The sequence below is a fragment of the Sciurus carolinensis genome, chromosome 12 (assembly GCF_902686445.1).
Source record: "Sciurus carolinensis chromosome 12, mSciCar1.2, whole genome shotgun sequence".
In the NCBI taxonomy this organism is placed as follows: Eukaryota; Metazoa; Chordata; class Mammalia; order Rodentia; family Sciuridae; genus Sciurus; species Sciurus carolinensis.
Genome location: NC_062224.1, coordinates 24,716,066 through 24,738,350, shown reverse-complemented (window position 1 = coordinate 24,738,350; position 22,285 = coordinate 24,716,066). Strand labels below are relative to the sequence as shown.

Here is a 22,285-nt window from a genome sequence, read left to right as displayed (position 1 = left end):
TCAGACTGCAGAGAAAGGAGATCGTGAGCATCAATTTATTCTTCATTCACTGTCTTGAAAGACTGCTAAGATCCAGCTGTTGATTATCACCTGTGCATAAAAGTTGTGAGAGACATACAATCTTTGAGAAAGATTTATCGGTAAAGGAAATCAGCAGAGAATTACACATTCTGGGTTGTTAAGCAAATTCACTCACCTCACTGGCCATTTCAGATGCTCGTTTGGCTCTCTGAATATCAAGAACTTCTGAATTAAGGTCCATTCCTTTTCCTTTTATTTCATTTTCCAAATCCTTTTTATATTCTTTCTATAAGACAAGGATATAATGGTTCAAAACTTACCAGAAATTACTTTAACTGATACTCTATATGCTTTTCTAGAGATCCTAGACAGAAAATATCACTAGGGAGAAAGTAATTACACTGTTGAGCTTTCCTGCCAAGTCCTTTCTTTCCATTTTTCTACTCTATCAGATTCAGACTGGCTTCCAGTATGATCAATCTTTTCCCTTTCATCCTTTTCCCAAACATGTTTTGGTAACATAGTGGATTTTTAAAGATGTTTTCCCTTTCAATGATGAGGAAGATCTTAAGAATACAAGCTTCTTATTAATTATGTTAAGTATTTTTTTAAAAATATCTAGTAAATATACACAAGTGATGAATCATCTGAAAGGGAAATGAGGAAAACAACTCCATTTGCAATAGCCTCAAGAAAATAAAATACTTGGGAATCAATCTAACAAAAAAAGTAAAAGATCTCTACAATGAAAACTACAAAACATTGAAGAAAGAAATTGAGGAAGACCTTAGAAAATGGAAAGATCTCCCATACTCTTGGATAGGCAGAACTAATATTGTCAAAATGGCCATACTACCAAAAGTGCTATACAGATTCAATGCAATTCCAATTAAAATCCCAATGATGTACCTTACAGAAATAGAGCAAGCAATTATGAAATTCATCTGGAAGAATAAGAAACCCAATAGCTAAAGCAATCCTTAGCAGGAAGAATGAAACAGGGGGTATCGCAATACCAGAACATCAACTATACTACAAAGCAATAGTAACAAAAATGGCATGGTATTGGTACCAAAATAGACAGGTAGATCAGTGGTACATAGGACATGGATTCAAACCCAAATAAGTACAATTTTCTCATACTAGACAAAGGTGCCAAAAATATGCAATGGAGAAAAGATAGCCTCTTCAACAAATGGTGCTAGGAAAACTGGAAAACCATATGCAGCAGAATGAAACTAAACCCCTATCTCTCACCCTGCACAAAACTCAACTCAAAATGGATCAGGACCTTGGAATCAGACCAGAGACCCTGCATCTTACAGAAGAAAAAGTAGGTCCAAATCTTCAACATGTTGGCTTAGGATCAGACTTCCTTAACAGGACTCCCATAGCACAAGAAATAAAAGCAAGAATCAATAACTTGCATAGATTCAAACTAAAAAGCTTTCTCTCATCAAAGGAAACTATCAGCAATGTAAAAAAAAAACCTAGAGAGTGGGAGAAAATCTTTGCCACTCATACTTCAGATAGAGTGCTAATTTCCAGAATATATAAAGAACTCAAAAAACTCTACACCAAGAATACAAATAACCCAATCAACAAATGGGCTAAGGAAATGAACAGACACTTCACAGAAGAAGATCTACAAGCAATCAACAGATATATGAAAAAATGTTCAACATCTCTAGTAATAAGAGAAATGCAAATCAAAACTACCCTAAGATTCCATCTCACCCCAATTAGAATGGCGATTATCAAGAATACAAGCAACAATAGGTGTTGGTGAGGATGTGGGGAAAAAGGTACACTCATACATTGCTGGTGGGGTTGCAAATGAGTGCAGCCACTCTGGAAAGCAGTGTGGAGATTCCTCAGAAAGCTTGGAATGGAACCACCATTTGACCCAGCTTTCCCACTCCTTGGCCTATACCCAAAGGACTTAAAATCAGCATACTACAGAGATACAGCCACATCGATGTTCATAGCTGCTCAATTTACCATAGCCAGATTGTGGAACCAACCTAGATGTCCTTCAATTGATGAATGAATAAAGAAACTGTGGCATATATATACAATGGAATATTACTCAGCTATAAAGAATAATAAAGTTATGGCATTTGCAGGCAAATGGATGAAATTGGAGAATATCATGCTAAGTGAGATAAGCCAATCTCAAAAAACCAAAGGACGAATGATCTCGCTGATAAGTGGATGATGACACATAATGGGGGGTGGGAGGGAAGCAAGAGGGGAGGAAGGAGGGACTGTATACAGGGAAAAGAGGGGTGGGAGGGAAGGAAAATATAATAGAATGAATCAAACAACATTACCCTATGTACATGTATGATTACACAAATGGTATGCCTTTACTTCATGTACAAACATAAACAACATGTATCCCATTTGTTTACAATAAAAATAAAAATATAGTAAATGTGAACTACCCAAAGAACCTAGTTGGAAGAGAATCAAAAAAAAAAAAAATGACAAAATCAAAAAGATTGTTATAGCCAAAGTTTATTTTAAGAGTTTCTACTTCAGGGTTGTGGCTCAGTGGTAGAGTGTTTGCCTTGTATTTGTGAGGCACTGGGTTTGATCCTCAGCACCACATAAAATAAATAAATAAATAAAATGAAGTTAAAAAGGTGCTTTTAAAAAATAATTAAAATAAATAAAAGTTTCTACTTTATTCAATGATTAATAAAGCCAAATGACATAAAGTCAAATAATTTCCTACAAATTGACAATATATACTTTAAATTTCTCCTATTTTAATATCATATTTGAAGTAGATCCAAATGCCTTATGCAGATGCTCATACAAAAGTTGTTTTTCTCTGCCAATCGACTACTTATTTTCTTAATTATATTATGAAAACAATAAATATCTTTAAGTCACTGAGTTTCACTCATGAGACTAATTTGCTGGGTGAAAGATGAAATTACCTTCACTGAAAAGAACCAAGTTGCAGTTAGTTCTAGGGTTCTTTTCATGTTATTTTCCCTTTGTCCTGTCTAATTAAATTAGCTGTCCCTCTGCTCAGCCTACAGCTTGCAAGATATTGTCACAGCTAGTACATGTTTCTGGAAAGATCTCTGAGTGAAATGACCTGGGTGGGAGTCAGAGCTCTTTCACTACTTTGATCGTGTTAAATTCAGGGAGACTTGAAGGAACTCAGCCTTGATTTCCATCTTGGCAAAATGAAAGTAAAAATAAATGTTTGACCAATCCCAAAGGGCAATGGGAGGAAACACATGAAGCATCCAATGGTACTTTGGACAGTCTAAATAGCAATGCAAATGTAAAAACCATAAAGCAAGGAATGCAATGCCCATTTACAGCTAAACGATCACACTTAGAAAGGGAAGTTATAATTTCATTAAATCACTAAGTAACTGTATTTTAAGTTGGACAGCTCTATAATTGAATTAAAAGTTGTTAATCACAGTTGTTAGGATGTTTATTTTCCTAAAAATAAACTAAATTTTCTTCCCAAAATTCATAAGCTGAAGCCGTAAATTCTAATGTGATAGCACTTGGAATTCATTTTAGACGAGGTTATGAGTATAGGGACCTCAGGATGGGATTAATGGCTCACTAAAAGAAAGAAAAAGTAGCAAGAGAATTCTTACGGAAACTATATGTGCATTTTAGCACAATATAAATTGTAACAATGAATTACATTAAACTTCTAAAACCAGTTAATGGTCAAGGTCAGTTGGCACTTGCTTATTAAAGAAGTTCATATGGGGGTAGGAAGGATAGTAGAGTGAAACAGACATTACTACCTCATGTACATGAATGTCTGCCTGACCGATGTGATCCTGTAGTGTACAATCAAAAAAAGGAGAAATCATACTCTATTTATGTATGATTTATCAAAATGCATAAATACATTCTACTATCATGTATAACTAATTAGAACAAATTTTAAAAGTTTAATGATAAGCCTCTATATAGGTGATTATGATTCAGTGTATTTCATGGGCTTACGATATTTCTTTCAGGAATCATTTCTTCAGTTCAAAAATTTAGAATGAAAAGGCATTTCATTTTCCATTTCCTAAATATATATATGTATATATGCAGTGTATATATCCCACTAATATATTATATAAATATTACATAATAATTATATTACATTTATTCCATTAATATATATTCCATTTAAAGAGAGTCTATTTAAACAGAATTGGAAGAACTCTAAGTTTTCAGCCATTAAAAAAGGCAAACATTTAAAGGATGAACTATGAGCACAATATTTTTGTTAGATTTGAAAACTTAAGTGTTCAACACATTTAAATATTAATTCTGAGCTAAAATGTATCTGTAAGTTTGGGGAGAAATCCTACAGAGAATGTAATGAAAAATGGACCTGAGTTCTGTTCTATATGCTAACTCTACAATTTTCCCCTTTATACAAGAAGACAAAAGACTTATAAATAATGCACCTTCTATCCACATCTACACATGTGGGAACTCCTTTATGGTATCAAACATCATGAAAACGCTGCAGGGAAGCTACAGGAAAAAGGTGGTTCTAATACATGTTTTTATAATAACTAAATTTTAAAGAATCAAAACCTTGCCCACCTGTATTCAAAATATATATTTCTTCAAAAACTACTGTAAAGCTATAAAACTCACTACATAGAGAGCTTCTGAGTTACAATAAAAACACAAAACCAGAATATTTTCAAGTTTTTTCAGGAAATCTAGGCACTTCCTTCCCTCAAATGAAAAAAAAAATGTGTTAACTAATACTTTCCTCTTTCAAATGAAAATGGAAGACTTTCTTAGTAAGGGTCCAAGTGAAGGAAAGAGCTAAGTGCTAACATCTCAGACACGAGATTAGCAGAAGACTGTTAGGTAAATATCTCCTGGGTTATATCCTCAGTTTTCTTTCATGACATTTAATAAAAAATAGCAAGACTGTACCTCTCTCAGAAGGTTGGTGATGTACTTTACATGTAAAAATTCAGGAGTCTTGTCCAAATCCAGTGAGGACCTTCCCTTGATCTCCTTCTCAAAATCCTCTCTGTAAACTTTCTGTTAAATAAAAACACATAATTTAAATGCAGGAAATACTAGTGACTGTTGAAAAGAACAAAACTAATGTTTGGTGATATAATTCCACTACTTCCAAGTCTTTTATCAACAGGAAAATAATTCCAGCTTCATTATAAATTTCACGATCCCCCAAACATAAGTAGCACCATCAAGGATCTTACCTTCCTCTGGCAAATCATCCTGAACAAAGCTGTTCAACATCTTATTAGTCTGTGAATTACATCATCTCTTTGTAGGGAAAGAACTGGTGAGACTGACTTTTTGATGGGATCTCCTGATTAATTCCCTCAAAAGGAAGCAGGGTCCCCATCCCCTGGAAGGAAATCTGGTGGTATAGAAGCCCACTCAAACCAAAGTAACCTTAATGGTCATGGCTCCTTCTTATCCCTGTCAGTCTTTTGTCAATTCAGGAAAGAATATTCCTAAAATGCAATGGAGGAGGCTTGGGGAAAGAGTGATATTTTTGTTTAATGGTTTTGGCATTGAAAATATTTCCATACCATTTACAGAATTTGATATGGACCAAGTTACAGTGTGAGGATGACCTTATCCTCAGATAAGACCTGAGCACTTCCTTCAGGTAAGAGTTCACAACAAGAAACAAAAGGGGGATGTTGACCATGGATTGGGGAGGGCCAGATCCACAGCACTGCCCCATAGGCCTGCTCCAGTACCCACTGGGTATGAGTCTCTAAATTCTAGCATTTGAGCTATGCATCCAAATTCCATAACTCAAGTTTTATGACTAGAAAGACTGCCTAAATCATAAAAATATCCAACCATATGAAATATTTACTAAACAAGGGCCAGATCTTACCAGCCAAATGTTATATTCAAAGGGCATCATAGAACTGATGAGCATAAATGAATTCTGCAAGAGATTGTTATTCATGCTAAATGAGCAGCTATTTCCAGATTCATTATAAATTTATTAACAGAGAAAAGTAATTATATACATAAACTCTCTAAACCATGAGGGAGGATGAGAGAAGCTCACTGCCCTCTCACTTAGAATTTCTGCTACATACAGTCACTCAATGAACACCATATCTACAGTCATAGGGAAAGGCAGTGACGGATGTTCTACAAATCTGATTAAGAAGATGCATTGAGAGCATTCTGAATTCAAGAACTTAGGGAGACACCAAAGAGCAATAATGAGAAAGTGTCCTTCTTTAATGTGGAATGAATGAAGATAATACGAATCTAGGACATTTCCAGGCTGAAAGGACTCTGCAAAGTGAAAATATGTATGTGTGTTTATTTATTTATATTAAATATTTCACTTCAAAGAGCACTTCTGAATTTAAAAAAAAAAAAGATCACTTTGCTAAAGTTAGTCATTAAGAAAAGTTGATTATGCCTGGGATTGGCCAATTTTTATCCTGAAATAAAATATGACAAAAATCTTCAGTGTGCTTTTTGCTAGGAGTTATATTTGTCAAAGAGAAGACAGAACATTCAAGGATGGGTTTTCAGATTTCTTCAGAAAACACACAGATTAAACCATATCTGGCATTAGGAGAAATTGAGGTAAGTATAATAAAGGACAATGGCAAAACACTGATGACTTTTCCTGAAATCATAAGCACAGAGCTTTACCCATAAGGGGGTTCCTCAAAAGACCCCGAGTCAAGTCTACCTGAGGAATAAAAAACATCTCTAAGACAGGTGGCTGTATTCACAGTCACCTCATTCCTCCTATATTTAAAGTCATCGTCACATCAAACTTGGTCTAAGATTATTAGATACTTTCTTTTTCTAGCTTTCAGAGTACAAATCTGGTCCAAAGGATATTTTCTATTGGAAAATTTTGCTCTCATCAAGCCCTGCTGAGTAGAGGCCTAATTAAGGAGCCTGAAAATTTCTAATGGTCAATGGTTATAATTAAAGGGAAAATATGTCTCACTTGGCAGGAGGGAAAGAATAAATTAGGTGACGCATAAGAGAAGCCAAAATTCCCAACCATGAATTACTGTCATTCCTAATTCAGAACCATGGCATCAGAATGGATCAACCCGGAGTCGGAAAGTACAGGATTTGTTGGTGAGAGGAAAGTTAACAGGAGGAGGAGGGAGTGGGGGAGGGAGGGGGAGGGGAGAGAGGAAGGGGAAGGGGAGGAGGGGGATGGGGGAAGAGGAAGAGAAGGAATTATTAAGAAACCAGAACATCAGAATGATTTAGGGGGGTCCTCCTTGTGGTCCTCCTACTACTACTACTCCTTCTCTTCCTCCTCCTCCTCCTCCTCACCCTCCTTCTTCTTGTCCTCTACCTAGTTTTTGTGGCTGAAGAGCAGAGAGGGGGAGAGGGGAAGGGAGATGGACAGCCGAGAAGGAAAATAAGACATCAAACTCGTGCTGTTATTTCCAGAAAAGTGAAGTGAAGTGGTTTCTGATGTCCATGTCTTTCAGTGAAAGGGTATTTAACCACTTCATGTGGTCATAAGGTTCCAGAGAATCCACTAAGTGAGACTGTCATGATGACTTTGCAAAGTGGAAGCCTTTCTCAGGGCTGTGGGCCAGTAACAAAGGGATATTATTCCTATAAACTGGAGGAAATTCTTGAAAAGCTATTTCTAGCCCATGCAGAAGGTACTGCTGTAGTGGAAGACAATAAAGCCATGTAAAATTCTTTATATATGGTCAAATACAGAAAAGTGATTCCAGTATATATATATGTGTATGTATATATGTATATGTGTATTATATTTATATATATGCACACACATATACACACACATATGTGTATATATCTTCACGTTTTTATAAATATATAAACACACACATAACTTATGTAATATACATGCATACATATATATGCATACACATATGTATATGGATATAGATAGATACATACATTTTTTGATGGTGGAACTGATGATTGAACCCAGGACCACACCCTCATGCTTTTTATTTTATTTTGAGTGAGGGTCTCATTAGGTTGCTGAGACTGGTCTCCAATCTACGATCCTCCTGCTCAACCTCCCAAGTAGCTGGAATTACGTGTGCCACCACACCCAGCTGATTCCAGCATAATCTGTCTCATTAATGTTAAGTTTTTGTAGGGTTTCTGAACTTTCACCCAATTTACCAGTTCTGTTATTTCAGCTCATTTTGTCAAAAATAGTTACCTGACATTTCTTTATCTTCCTGGCTTAAAAAGATATGAGACATGGAAGATATAAGTAGTTCTTTTCTCCTCTTTTGCTTAAAGAAATCAGGCGACTTTGACTATTCAAAAAGTCACAATGTCTGAGTATCCTTTTCTCAAGAAGATGAATTATAACATCTCAAACAAATAGCAAACAACATGACAAATAGCAATGCTTATAAAATTCTAAGGAGAGGCTTTTGTCCAGACATTATTGATTCTCTGTTTTGATGTTGTTATCAGAGTAAAGACCTGCCCACTGAGCATGACTACCCTGTAACAATGAGTTGTAGTTGGCTGACACTACTGCCCATTATTTCTGTCCCTCCAAAGTAATAATCCAGTTGTACCCATAGAACATGGATGTCAGCTACAGAAGAAACATTGTGCACCTAATCCCCCAAAAATTAAGTGGGGAAAAAGGCAGTCTCACTAAGGCAGAGGAAAACCAGTTTCAGGAACATTTGGATGTGACTTAGCATTATCTTAGGCCAGGAAAAAACTAAATAGAAAGCAAACTCAATGTTTACTGGGAAATAAAACCAATTTAATAAGTTCATAGAAAAAATGGACTCATATTTGATTTTGACCAGGTCATAAAACATTAGCATTTATTGGATATGTAATTTTATTTAAGATAATTCATTTCAGTGGATATATTATAATACTAGAGATAATGCCTTCCTATTGTCATTACTTTGAGGATTACATGAACTGACATACAAAAGGTTCTTTGCATATTTCTAGCCAGAATAAATGTGATTCTATTGGCATTACAGAACAAATAAATATAACCACTAGCTATTCATTTTCTTTTTAGTTTTTAGGTGCTCTTCATAGATTTTATATTGATAAATCTGAAAGTGTTATTTATGTAATCATAGAATTTAGGAGCTGAGAAGGACTTTAGGAGCTCATCTGGCTTGATATCCATGTTCAACAAATGATGAGACCAAGGGCCAAACTCAAGGACCCAGACAGCACTCCTCAGTAGGGAGACGGAGTCTAGAAAGCAGATACCTGGATCAGCCCAGAGCCATGCTCTTCCCTCTAAACTCAATGAACTTTCTGAGTCACTCTGCTGCTCCCTTTCAAATGATAAAACATCACTTATACATCAAATAATTGATGACGAACCCAGTGACCCACCTCACTTTGCATCTTTTGAGCTTCCTTTGAAGCTTGGTAAGATGGCGTCTCAACAAATTCAAGCATTGACTTTCCCTTATTTTTCTCATATTCTTCTTTGTATTTAACCTTCATTGAAAGAAATATAAAAAGTATATAAAAATCAGGGTTGGGAGTAGACTTCAGTGGTAGAGCACATGCTTAGCATGCACAAGGTCCTGGGTTGCAACCCCAACAACAACACACAGACACACGCACACACGCGCGTGCATACACACACACACACCTCAAAAGACCTTATATGGGCAAAGTAAAAGTAAGTGTCCCTAAATGTCATCATCCTGTTTTTCAAAATCAAGTTATTCTTGCTGCTTAGGAAAATCACTGGGTTCCCCGGTATGAGTGACATGCAAGGAAATAAATGGGCAATACAAAAACTTTTTATTCAAAAATGTATTTTCATTAAAATTCTTATGAAATTATTTCTTAAATTGTATAATTATGATGTTAACGACAAATTAATCCAAAAGAATTTTTTCAATACTTATAACGTTCCAACAGCAGGAAATAAAACAAATTTGAACATGCCTACTTCTGTAGATGTTTTGGTCACAGAGAATGACAGAATGATCAACAAAAGTGTGGAAAGTATGACAGCATGTGACATTAGGATGAAGTTTTGTAGGGGAAAAAAGTAAAGAAAAATAAGAATTTAAAGAGAAAAATGTGCATTTCTAAATACTAAAGGGAGTTAGTTTGTGAATTTTTTAAATAAATGAAGGCAGACATAAGATCATCATGACATTTGTGTTCCACAAAACTTTATCTTAAATACTTGGGGCTGGAAATATAGCTCAGTTGGAAGAGTTGCCTCACAAGCACAAGGCCCAGGTTTCAATCCCCAGCACCACCATCAAAAACAAAAAACAAAAAAAAAACAAAAAACAAAAAAAAACCTGGAAATGGCAAGTTCTACAAATACACAAACTCAATAAAAGAAAATAAAATAGACACTGGCTTTAAAGTATGCTAGGAAGATTTTTTTTAAAAAGCTTTCTCAGAGGATACATAGGATTCAGAGCTGGAAGAAACACTAATTCAGAACACATAGTTTTGTCTTCTCAATAACATTCACTAATGAACTGAGAATTTATAATAAACCTGGCACCTGGAAAATTAATTTTGCAGCTAAAATGACAAATCAGTATGCTATAAAATTTAAATCATTTAAGATGATAGTTTAATTAATTCCTATATTTGAAGCTTTTACATATGTGAAGTAACTGCTATTTTTTAAATCTTTTTTTTTATTTTTACAGACTGCATTTTGATTCATTGTACACAACTGGAGTACATCATTTTGTTTCTATGGTTGTGCAGGATGTGGATTCATACCATTCGTGTAATCATACATGTACATAGGGCAATGATGTCTGTCTCATTCCACCATTTTTCATACCCTCCTCCCTCTCATTTTCTTCTACATATTCTAAAGTTCCCCCATTATTCTCTCATTCACCACCCCCACCCCCATTATATATCATCATCCACTTATCAGGGAAAACATTCAGCCTTTGGTTGTTTGGGATTGGCTTATTTCACTTAGCATGATATTCTCCAATTCCATCCATGTAACTGCTATTTTATGAAAAGTCTCTATATCAAAATATGGTTCAAGCTCTCATCCCGAAAATAGTTTCTTTTGAGATTTTTTTTCGGAGGCATCATTTATGTTAAGGTCTCTTTTTTCAGCACCTACACAGTCTCAGTTGAGGGACATGGTTGTGAGTGTCACAATGGTCACATGGTCCCAGCACAAGGGTGGGTACCCAACAAGCACCCACCTGACTCTGAAGGATGGCATTGCCTTTATGGTGCAGGTGTTCTGCAGCATCCGCATCAAAATGGTACATTCCTTTGTTTTCCTCAAAAAGCTTCTTATATTCTCGCTAAAATACAGAACATGAAAATAAGTTTAGGATCAAAGAGAGTCACTAGAGCAATTCATACTTAGGAATGCAAACAAATAAACAAGCCATGAGCCACACAAGCTGCAATGCTGTTATCAGGTCTCCACCTGCAGCCAAAGGAGGGCTCTGACACTGAGGTCAACAGAGACTTCGAGAGACACCAGCTCCAGGAGGTCAGTGTGGACGGCACAGGAAACACTCCGAGGACAGTTAACTATAAACGACAAACTGCAGGACACTCACAACACAGGAGCAGCAACACCAAAGCTATAAGGGGACTCATGTGGATGGGCAAGGTGGACAAAATACAGGCAAAGTGCTTTGCCCTTACAGGATGGGAACATGTCTAACAGTGCTCACTAGAAGAGAACCAAAGAAAGGAAGAAAGAACAGAGGGAAGGGAAGATGGAGGCATGAAAAGAAAAATGTTGTCTACAAAGGTTCAGCCATGAAGAAGATCAGAGGTCACCAGGAAAATGAGAGGCTGAGAAAGTAATCCAATTAATTTTCCTTATTTCTCAGGAAAGATTAGAGGTACCCACAAGAGAAACGGAAATCTGAGCATGGTGGTTGAGTTTTTAAGGTGAAGAAATTGGATCAAGGCTACTATTTAGACATCTAGATGAAAAGGTAAATTTGGAAGCAACCAGAATGGATAGGGATGCCAAATCGGGCAGCTGCGGGACTCAAAGTACCACAGAGAGTAGTAAGACAAAAATTGCTTCGGGATTTCCATCACTGGAGGTTGGGCACTTGGTTACTTCACTCTATTTAGAAAAGACTTACAAACAGTAGCTCTCAGAGACTCAAAGCTACAGAGACATAGCTGCTTCTTCAGAAATGGATTTCAGTCAAAATGGCAATGGGCAAGAAGCAGTAGGAAAGAGTCCACCATGGAGAAGCTTCCACTGGGTCTTAGGAAATTCTCTAAGGATGGGAAGGTGAATGGAAAGGAAGTCCAGTACCAGGGAAGGAAGAATGAAAGGCCCCAAGTGACCACCTGCCACAGGACAGCTGCTGCTCCATGTGGGACATAAGCAATGTCCTCCACAGAAAGCTGGGCCTCAAGTGCTTCCTGTCAATTAGGGAGCAAAGATACATGTTGTTCAAAACTCTAACCATGAGATGAAGGAGAAAAGTATGGAAGGAAGGTACTGATATTATTCACCTAGTACATCTCAAATGAAGAGAAAACTTCTAAATTTTGGCTTCATATTAACTTAAAAAGATACAAAAACCTTGAAAAAATAATGATATACTTAGAAATAACATAATTTTATTAGAATTTATTTTACTAAAAAAGAAGTTTTTGTATAATACGTATTTGTAAAATAAGCATGGCTTGAATGTAATAAGCTATAATTTATTCCATTATTGAGTTAAAATCCAGAACTCAGAAAGTCTAGGATATTATACTTGGAATAATGGATACATACTAAGAATGGTTCAATAGGGCTGGGGTTATGGCTCAGTGGTAAAGCACTTGCCTCAAATGTGTGAGGCACTGGGTTTGAATCTCAGCACTGCATATAAATAAATGAATAAAATAAAGGTCTATCATCAACTAAAAAAAATTTTAAAAAGAAAAGAATGGTTAGATAGTGTTCCCAGCACGATAATCTATATTACTTACAAAGAATTTCAGAAACTTTAATTTTATAAAAGAAAATCAAAACCTATTTGAAATAAGATCTGCAAAAGGAATTTCCAAGACAAGGGCTTGTACTTTCATATACAATAGTCTCTGTTGCCTCCTAGTGGAAGTTATACAGAGTAACACAATTATATTATACATATATTTTTTTAATTTACAGAAAGTTATAAAAGAAACTGAAAACTATGAATGCTTCAGCTTCCAGAGAAAAACTTTTTTCAAAAATTTAATCAACATGGCTGTACAACTTCTAAGGTGCTCATTTCATCCACATATGTGGGATGTTAAAAATTGTTCCCCAAACAACTATTTATAACAAACTGACAAAAATTCACATATCATTAATGACCAATCTCTTTCGATCTTTTAATAAAGTTAAACCACCTTTATAACTCAAGAAAATTTTAATTCTCTTTACATTAAAAGTTAAAAGAAGGTTATTCTAATGTACAATAAACTTGAGCCACTGTGTTATCATACAACTTTAATAAGCCAATATTTCAGAGTAAGGGATTTTTAAGTTAAACTGTCTCACCCATGAAGTAACTGTTCAGTCACAATTTTTCTGAGGGGAGGGGGAATAATATGTGATCTAGGCAAAGACAACACCTAAATGGAGATTTTAAGTTTTATCAATGATGTCTAGAACACATAACTTTGCTAGTTTTTCTCTATTGAAGAAATAAGAGAAACAATTTATATTCACCTTTTTTTACTGTTATAAAGTAATGATCAACAATCTTTTTTTTGAAAAAGAAAAGGTGATGTCACTTTTATTTTGTAATACAAAATGTGCATGGTGTCCGTTAATGGTCAACTTTATTGAAAAGAGATATTGCCTACGAGTGGCATGTATTCATCTAGTTACCAAAATTTTAAGTGACCACCATATCTTTTTGGCTTATTTACACATGAATCTCCATGTCCCTGGCAAATTCTACCTGAGTATGAATGGAGAACAAAGGTCAAATACCCCTGTGATGATCAAAACTGGAAGCCAGACTAAAAAGAAAGCAGAGGGCTCAGAGCACAGAAAGCCATCAATTTTAGAAGCAAGCCCATGAGTCGAGAAGAAAAACGTGAAACGAATCAGAGACCCCCAAGGAATAGAGAAATGTGCACGAAGGAGCAGGAATGAGCGCTGACATGCAGGGTGACAGAATCTCAACCTTTCTGAGCCTGTCAATATTCTTCTTACCTCCCTCTCTTGCTTACAGAAAGAAAGAAAAGAATGACATATTGCTTTTCCCCCCAAGACCAGGGATTTAAAGGAAAGACAGAAAGAAAAGAAAAATCAACTTAAATCTTCTGTGTATGAATTAGTTACATGCATTATATATTTTCAGAAGGATGCCCGTGATGTTGACTTTGGAGGAAGGAGACATACAAAATAAAGAACAGAAGTTTCAATCTATCAAAGCCAAGTACAAACACTTGTAAAGTTGAACTGAAGCTGAATCTTATGATTTATGTTTCGGAACCAAGTTTTGACTAGTTTTAAGTTAATGGTTAGGGACACAGCTACTGAAACAACTACCCACTTCTTTGCATGTCTTGCCAACAAATATTTCTTTATCTGATTTGTGCCTATTTAATACATTAGTATTAATGTATTATTGAGCGAGTATTAAAATAGGCATGAAGTAATTTGAGGTCAAATTAGAGTTCACAGTTACCATGGGGCATCCTGAAAAGTATGAACCTCATGTGACCCAGGGTGATCTGTTAAGAGAACCAGGGAAGCCCACATGGCATCCAAGAGGGTGAGACCCCAGGAACTGACCACCTGGGCGTTGAATACAGATATTTGCATCAGACCAAAACACTCACCCTGCCCTCCTAGTTGCCTTGACAGAATATGGAAATAATAAGACTTAAGTATAGTGGCAATGGCAATGAATATAGATACCTTTATGATTTATTTTCAGAGATTATACAATTTAGATGAAGATAGTATTTTATGTTATTGAAAGCATACTGGAGACACTCTGGACTGCCCCGCATCAGAGAAAAGACCCCTGACTCCTGAACTTCAAGTGGCTTCAGTGTTAACAAAGAGGAAGAAAGAAGACAGAAAGAACACCTGCGCACTTGGAAGAGTAACTGTTTTAAGAGAAACTTAAGAGCTAACGGAGAAACGCCTTCCTGAAGCAACAGCTTTGGTGGGATCGATGCAAGCAGATCGCTACTTTTCAATGAGCCAGTATTGGGGGTGGAGTGACGCAAAGGCACGCCTAAGGAAGCAGGTGAGCTCAGGGGCGCAGCAGGCATAGTGCCTCAGAGTTACAGGCATAGTGCCTCAGAGCTACAGGACCCACTTACTCTGCTGAGAATTTTGCTGGCTTTCAAAGCGTGCTCTAAAAACAACAAATTTGGGAGATCTGAAACTGGATCGTGCATGTTTTGCATGTCTTTCTTGTACTTCACCTACGAAAATAACATAGAACAAATACCCATCTTGGAGAAGAAAATAGGCTTTTGCATTTATTGCCCATACTATTGTTAACACATCATAAAAGTAGTACTGTTAAGTGGTTAACAGACGAATTTATAGCTAGCCACTAGATGGCGCTAATTCACTACTGAATGAATAAAAAGTTTTATTAAAATGATGATGTTAAAAGAATCCGGTATTATAACAGAAACTCTACTTTCAAGAATTGAAGAGACTAGCAACTTTGTTCTTTAACATTGCGCCAGTATTTCAATTATGCTTTGTGATAACTTTAGGCTGCTTGTGTTTTTCATCCTTTTGCCATACAGACATGTTTTGGGTTTTGTTTTTGTTTTTTGGGCCAGACACTTCTCAAAATTCTTTATATATGTGACTATTTAACCTCCATGACTCCCTAGTAAGTGAATACTTTATTCCCATTTAAAGAAGAGGAAAGTGAGACACAGAAAAGTAAAGGGCTAATAGTAGGTGGGAGGAACAGGATTTAAATCCAGTTATCTAAGTCTGGAGTTTTCAGCACTAGGATCCAGGTTCCTTAAGTATATTTCATCTCTCTTTCCCTGGCTTGTACACACTTTTAAAAAATAATAAAATAGGAAAAATCATTCTGACATTCCCAGTAATCCTAAAGGACAAAAAAAAAAAAAAAACAACCTGTTTCAACAGCTAAAGATAAACAAAGTTATTTAGTGAACAAAATAACAATACCTTCTGAACCTCACTGGAAGTAAGATTAACCACACCCTAAAGAAATGATAGGAGTTGAAGGATTTTATGATCTAACAAAGCAACAATCTGATAATGTTTCACACTCATACTTTAAAATGTTCTCTACACATTTCAACCACAGCTAACTGACCAGTTTTTTTTCAATGTTTGTTTTATATTCTGCCTGTTCCTCATAAAAATTTAAAATGTTATTTCTTATAAAATTAATCTTGATTTTTTAAAATATGAAATGCAATTAAATTTTATGAAGAGGTATTTCATACCCCCTACATAAGATACATGAAATTATAAGCATTGCCAGTCTAATTTTTGAAAATTTCTTTATGATAAATGTCCATATCAGGTAATACTTTATAATAAACTCAATGTTATGGACATAATTATGTGAGTTAATTATTGTCCTAATCTACTAATTTTTGATGATATACATTCTTTTCTACAAAACTCTGTAATCTATTTCTACTCTTAATTAGATTTAATAATTTTATTTGCAATACTATTACTGCTTATTAACTAATTAGTAATCAGTAACCATTAATAGTAAAAATTATAACTATATATTTTTCTCAAAAAAGGTGCAGGAAAATATGCTTCAGTGTTTTCAAGTACACTACCTAGAAATTACATGATCCTGATTAAGAACCAGTAATTAGAACACAGTCAGTTCTAAGAAAACAAGAATCAAAAGATATTGGAAATAATTTTCTGTGAATTATAACATACATCACTTGCAAGTATAGCAGCAATCTGGTTTTGCTTAAAAGAAGCACTTTCAAGGGGGTTGTAATGATGTTTCTTATCCTTCATTTCATTGTCAAATTTTTCTTTATATTTAACCTGTCACAAAGGAAAAAAAATAGGATACATGAGCACATTTGCATTGGACAACAACATACTTGATTTTAGAGATCAAATAAAAAACTACCTTAAAGGTGAATGGTAGCAAAATTTAAGTTCCTGATATTCATGCCCTCCATAAAAGCTTAATGAGGCATAATTTTTTTAAATGCAGTACTTGAACATTGATCATAAACACAATTAGCATTAACTCAAATTCTTCCTATTAATGAGAATTATGCCTTAAAATATCAAAAATTTTAAATGTCAGCTTCCATTTCTGCATTCCTATATTCTATGCTCAATCAGAAATCAGGACAAGCATCTTAAGGTCCAGCACATTTAGAAAATGGGTCCTTGGCCCAGAATCTGAATAAGAATTTCTCAAAGGGAATTGTTCCAAATAAAGGGCATGTCTTGTACGACTGTTTTCTCCTGGTTTCCCATAGTTCATTTGTTCAAAAATTCATTTTTAAGAAATACATTTTCTGAAATGTCCTGGGCCTATTGAATGTCATTTTAAAATTTCTCTGCTTTAATGACATAATCTATTCAGCAGGAAACCCATCTCTAATAGTCATTTTATGTTATTTCCCTCTTTGTTAAACAGTCACAGAACAACAAAAAAAGGATTATCATCTTATCTTGTAGGACTAAAAGAAATACGTTAGAGTATATAACAATAATTAATTGGAATATGGATAAGAGTTCTTTACCAAAGTAAATAAATAAACCTAGTTCCTCACATCTCACACCCCCTTGATTCATGAAGCTGGAAAAGGATGTACAGACCTCAAAAGCAAAAAGTAAAGCTGTTTTGTTCTTTTGCACTATTTTTAAAATATTTACAACACTACAATATTCTGCTTTCTTATCACATTCTCATAATGCATGTTTATTCATACATCTTGAGATTCTGCCTTGCACAAGTCTTTATTACATAGCAATTTGGGAATGGCTCGTATCACCTGTTTTAATCAAGCCTGTACAGAGTGAGGGTCTCCTTCAAGGACCCAGGTCATTATTTTACATCTTGAAATCAGGGACAATAGCACAAATAGGAAAAAGCAAAAATAGATTTTCTTCACTACTTTCCATAGTAGCTGGCACAAAAATCGAGAGTTTTCCCAGCCTGGTCCTAACACACAATGCCACCTCTCTGCTGTGATGCGTTTCTCTATGTTTTGATGACTGGTTTTTTTCTCTCCTAAGTTTTTGATGTTCAAAGAGAGTTGACTCAACAATGCTGGAAGATTCTATAACTGGCTTCCGTTTAAATGATGCCACTGATCAAGCCACACTCGCCAACACACTGCCCTTTCTGAGTCAAACATTCTCCCGGCCAGCTAGGCTACCGGGAAAGCTCTAGATTGAGGCCATTTACATCCCGTCAGCAGATCTAGCTGCACAATGCTGACTTCCACCAAGTTTCCTCTCAGTTTCTCCAGCCTCAGGCACCATGAGTGTCTTAGTAATGCATTAGCCAAACAACAACAGTGAGTTCTATGCTGTTGGCTCCCAGAGCCCTTGTACTCTTTCTACCTACCCAGGGATTCCCAGCAGGAACAGAGGCAATGTGTGGGGTGGTATTACTTGGAAAGGAAAATGACAGCTTCTTATCAGTTATTAAACCTGGCATTTGCTCTTCCAAGTAAATGCATATTTCTGGAAAACAATAATCACTCTGTCATTCATAGCCTTATGTGGAATGCAATAATAAGCAAAGTGTTGTAAAACTGATCTCATTCTAACCTTCTAACTCAGGACTCCGAGTGATTTGATTCGAAACATGTCCAAGGAACAAAAACACAAGAGTTTCCCTCATTAATTAATTATCCACAAAATAAAAATTAACTGCATCATGGGAAAAGTACATGAACCCAGGCACTGACACATAACTCTCGTTTGCCTCACTCTGTGGAAGGTTTGTACATATGTGAACTAAGTACATGACCAATGGTGTGAGTAAGTGGTATCTTCCCCATTCTGACTGGTTCACTAGGGAACCACTCAGACTCACTTGACTTTCTATCCTATCTTCTATATACAGTTCATGCCCCTGAGTGTCTACTGCCTAAGTCACACTTACATCTCCTAAGAGACCCCAGCAATGCTCTGTCTTAACCATATCTGGTTCCTAACAGGAACGTGGATTGTAAGACCACTTGAGAAAAGGAAAACAGTGTTGGTTTTAAGATGCAACAATACTCCCTAAACCCAGGCATATTATTCTGAAATGAAGTTCTTTTTACTCTATATGATCAATTGCATTTACATTCTGAATATCATACTTACTGGTCCGGATATCACTTATTTATAAATATGGGATAGGAATAAAGGATCAAACTCCTGAAAGTTTTCTAAAGAATTTTAACCTCAGTGAACAGACTTTCAGAGGTCCACACTTGGAGAAAACAACGAAAACTCTTAGACGACAACAATATAATTTAAACTGGTTCTTAGAACTGTCTCTAGACAGAGCAGCATCCTGGGAGTCCAAAGTCCAACACCTAAACCCACTGGGTAAGCTGTCACGAGGGCTGTGGGCTTCTACATGACATCATCTGTGGCTCAGACTCACAAAGAGCCAGCAAGGCAGGAAAATTTAGACCATGAATGAGAATTTTTCATTGTAGTCATATATACAGATGTCAGGAAATAAATAATTTGATAAATTCATTTTAATTATCATTGAAAAGGAAAAATAAGCAAATAGCACATCATCACATAGCTATTGGCATCCACTCTCTGATTTTGGATGAAATAATAAGTGGTGAATGAAGATAGTAAAATCAATTTTTATGTAGAATTTGTCATAAAAATCAGTCATTATTCTTAAGTCTAAATTTTACACAAAATCCTAACTCTGTCCTTCTTTACAAAATAACATCTTAATGACTTTGCATCAAATGTGAAAAATTCAGAGAATATTTATCTAATCAGTCTCTATGTATTTATTGACAACCAATCTGTGCCATGCTCTAATGGCAGATCAAAGATACAGAAACCCTACCAGGTGGTAAATGAAGTAGATATTTAAAACACACATGCATGCACATAGATGTGGCAAGAACTATAAGGAAACAGAATAAAGGGGAGGAGGAGGATACCATTTATATCTGCAAATCAGGAATGTGACATTTAATCTGATACTTGGGTGTAAGGAGTTTGGCAGAGGAGTTGTTTGCCAGGGAGGGAGAATGGGAGATTCTCCAAACCAATCAATACCCTTTGCAATTTAAGGACAATATTTATTACTAAATTTTTAAAGCAATCCATAATGGGATTTTTAGGTTGAAAACCCTTCTTACCTTTCTAACAAAAGTGATTTTAGACTAAAGACTAATTAATATACAAAGGTTTTTCTTGATATTATAAACAAAGAATTCATCATGTAGTCAAATTCAAAGTAATAAGATAACATATGAATATGTTAACAAATTATACTCTTAGAATTTTTCAAGCCTATGATTTCAACAGTTACTTACATTTGAGATACTCAGAAACCACCCTTGACACTTGAGGTTTGGGGGGAGGTTGTTTGCTTGCTTGTTTGTTATTTAACTGATTTTATTTTTATGACCCGGTCATAATTTTATGTATCTTCCAAATTTAAAAGGGTAAAGTTTACAACTATGGGAGCAAATCTATTGTCAAAGTTAACATATGGAGGGTTAGGTGTGGAAAGCCGTCCATATCTAGCGGAATCAGATTTGGCTGAGCCATGGGATACAGAGGCCTGACTCCCAGGAACCGGCAGCCATGGTAGCCTAGGAAGTAAGTGGCCCTGTGTGGGAGTGGCTTCCCATCTGATTGATATGCCAGTTCCCTAAACAACTCGCTTCTCTAACTCCACCCCATCCTGTTCATTACAGAAGAAGCCCCTCCCAGTCTTGGCCTCCTTTGTCTGTGTGACTATAAAACAAAGGCAGGTAGGCTACTCCATGTTGTTAGAGGCCTGAGCTGGTATGGCCTGATTCCTCATGCCCCCTCCCCTTTGGAAAGAGTATTGGCTTTTGTGTGTTTATTGATTAGATAAGTTTATGAGTAATTAATTGATTGATAGCCAACATCATCCTCCATCAGTTAACCTTTCCCTCATCCATGCTGGATGTGGCTGAAACCCCTATAGTTAGGTGTGTGTTTCCATTACTTTTCAGGGTAAAACTGCACAGAGCTCAATTTTCGGGTAAGATGTGAGCATCTGCCCACTCACTCTCTGGACCTGTCTTTTCACTCCATACCAGGGCCACTGCCTTGTCATTGCTTTCTCTCCTAGAAGTCTTCCAGTGCTATCTTGCTCTTTTCTCCCTGCATCTTGGGCTCCCAGTTAGTCCTTTTTCCTCCTTACCAAATTCCTACATTGTTTCCCTTCTATGAATTTATGTGCCTTTATCATTAGTTTCGGGGCAAGAAAGTGCATGATCTTCAAAGTTGTCCACGAAAATAAGCAATGACACTTTTGTCTTTATTTCTTATTGATACACCTGAGAATACAAATGGAACATGCGAGTTCATTCCAGGAGTCCTGTTTATTCATCTGCTCAGCTTTCTTCTTTTCTGATGGGTTTACATACCATAAGATCAGTAAGAATGTCATTAAAAAAAAGTAAAGATGATAGATAAAATGTCATTTGCAAATTACAATCTGCTTGAGCATCAAGTCACTTGATTGCTGAACACCAAATTTTTTTTCATCTAAGGATCCCAAATAGGATTGGGATTGCAGGAATTTAAGACTGGAAATCTAAGAGTCAAGTTTCCTATTTCTGCTCCATTCTGTGTATGAATCCATCTAAAAAGCTAGAAGAGAAAATACTCTGAACATCTATAGTAAAGTGATTCCTATGAAGTTGTGCAATCTTCTATGGGCCAGGCACCATTTTGAAGTGTTGTTCCCACAAGTCATTCACCTCACCTTTAGGATAACGGTAAGAAGATCCTGTCGTCCCCATTTTACAGATGAGGCTACTGAAGATAGAGAAATTAAGCAATTTGGGATGAGCTAGTAACAGAACTAGAGTCTAATCCTGGAGGTCCTGCTCCAGAAGCCATTTTCTTAACCACTAAACCAAATCAGGTGGGATCTCTATAACTACAACCTGCTGTGTGTTTGTTGGGAAACTTCATCCCCAGGAAAGGGTGGAGCTATTAGAAGTCAGGAAGCTCTGCAGGAAGCTCAAATAAAGCCAGTACCTCCGGTCCCTCCACCAAGCTTTAGCCGGGACTTAAGGAGCTTGGAGTCACAGCCCTTCTTTTCCCTTGAGT

The 22,285-nt window shown here is 36.0% G+C and overlaps 1 protein-coding gene across 1 annotated transcript in view; it reads right to left on the bottom strand.

Moving 5' to 3' along the window:
- Window positions 1–22,285, bottom strand: part of Nebl (nebulette) — a 124,698-nt gene that overhangs the window by 55,048 nt on the left and 47,365 nt on the right. Inside the window, 6 exon segments of the mRNA XM_047521769.1 lie at window positions 197–307; window positions 4,963–5,073; window positions 9,394–9,501; window positions 11,217–11,321; window positions 15,319–15,423; window positions 16,904–17,017. Coding sequence (XP_047377725.1) covers window positions 197–307; window positions 4,963–5,073; window positions 9,394–9,501; window positions 11,217–11,321; window positions 15,319–15,423; window positions 16,904–17,017 — 654 coding nt within the window.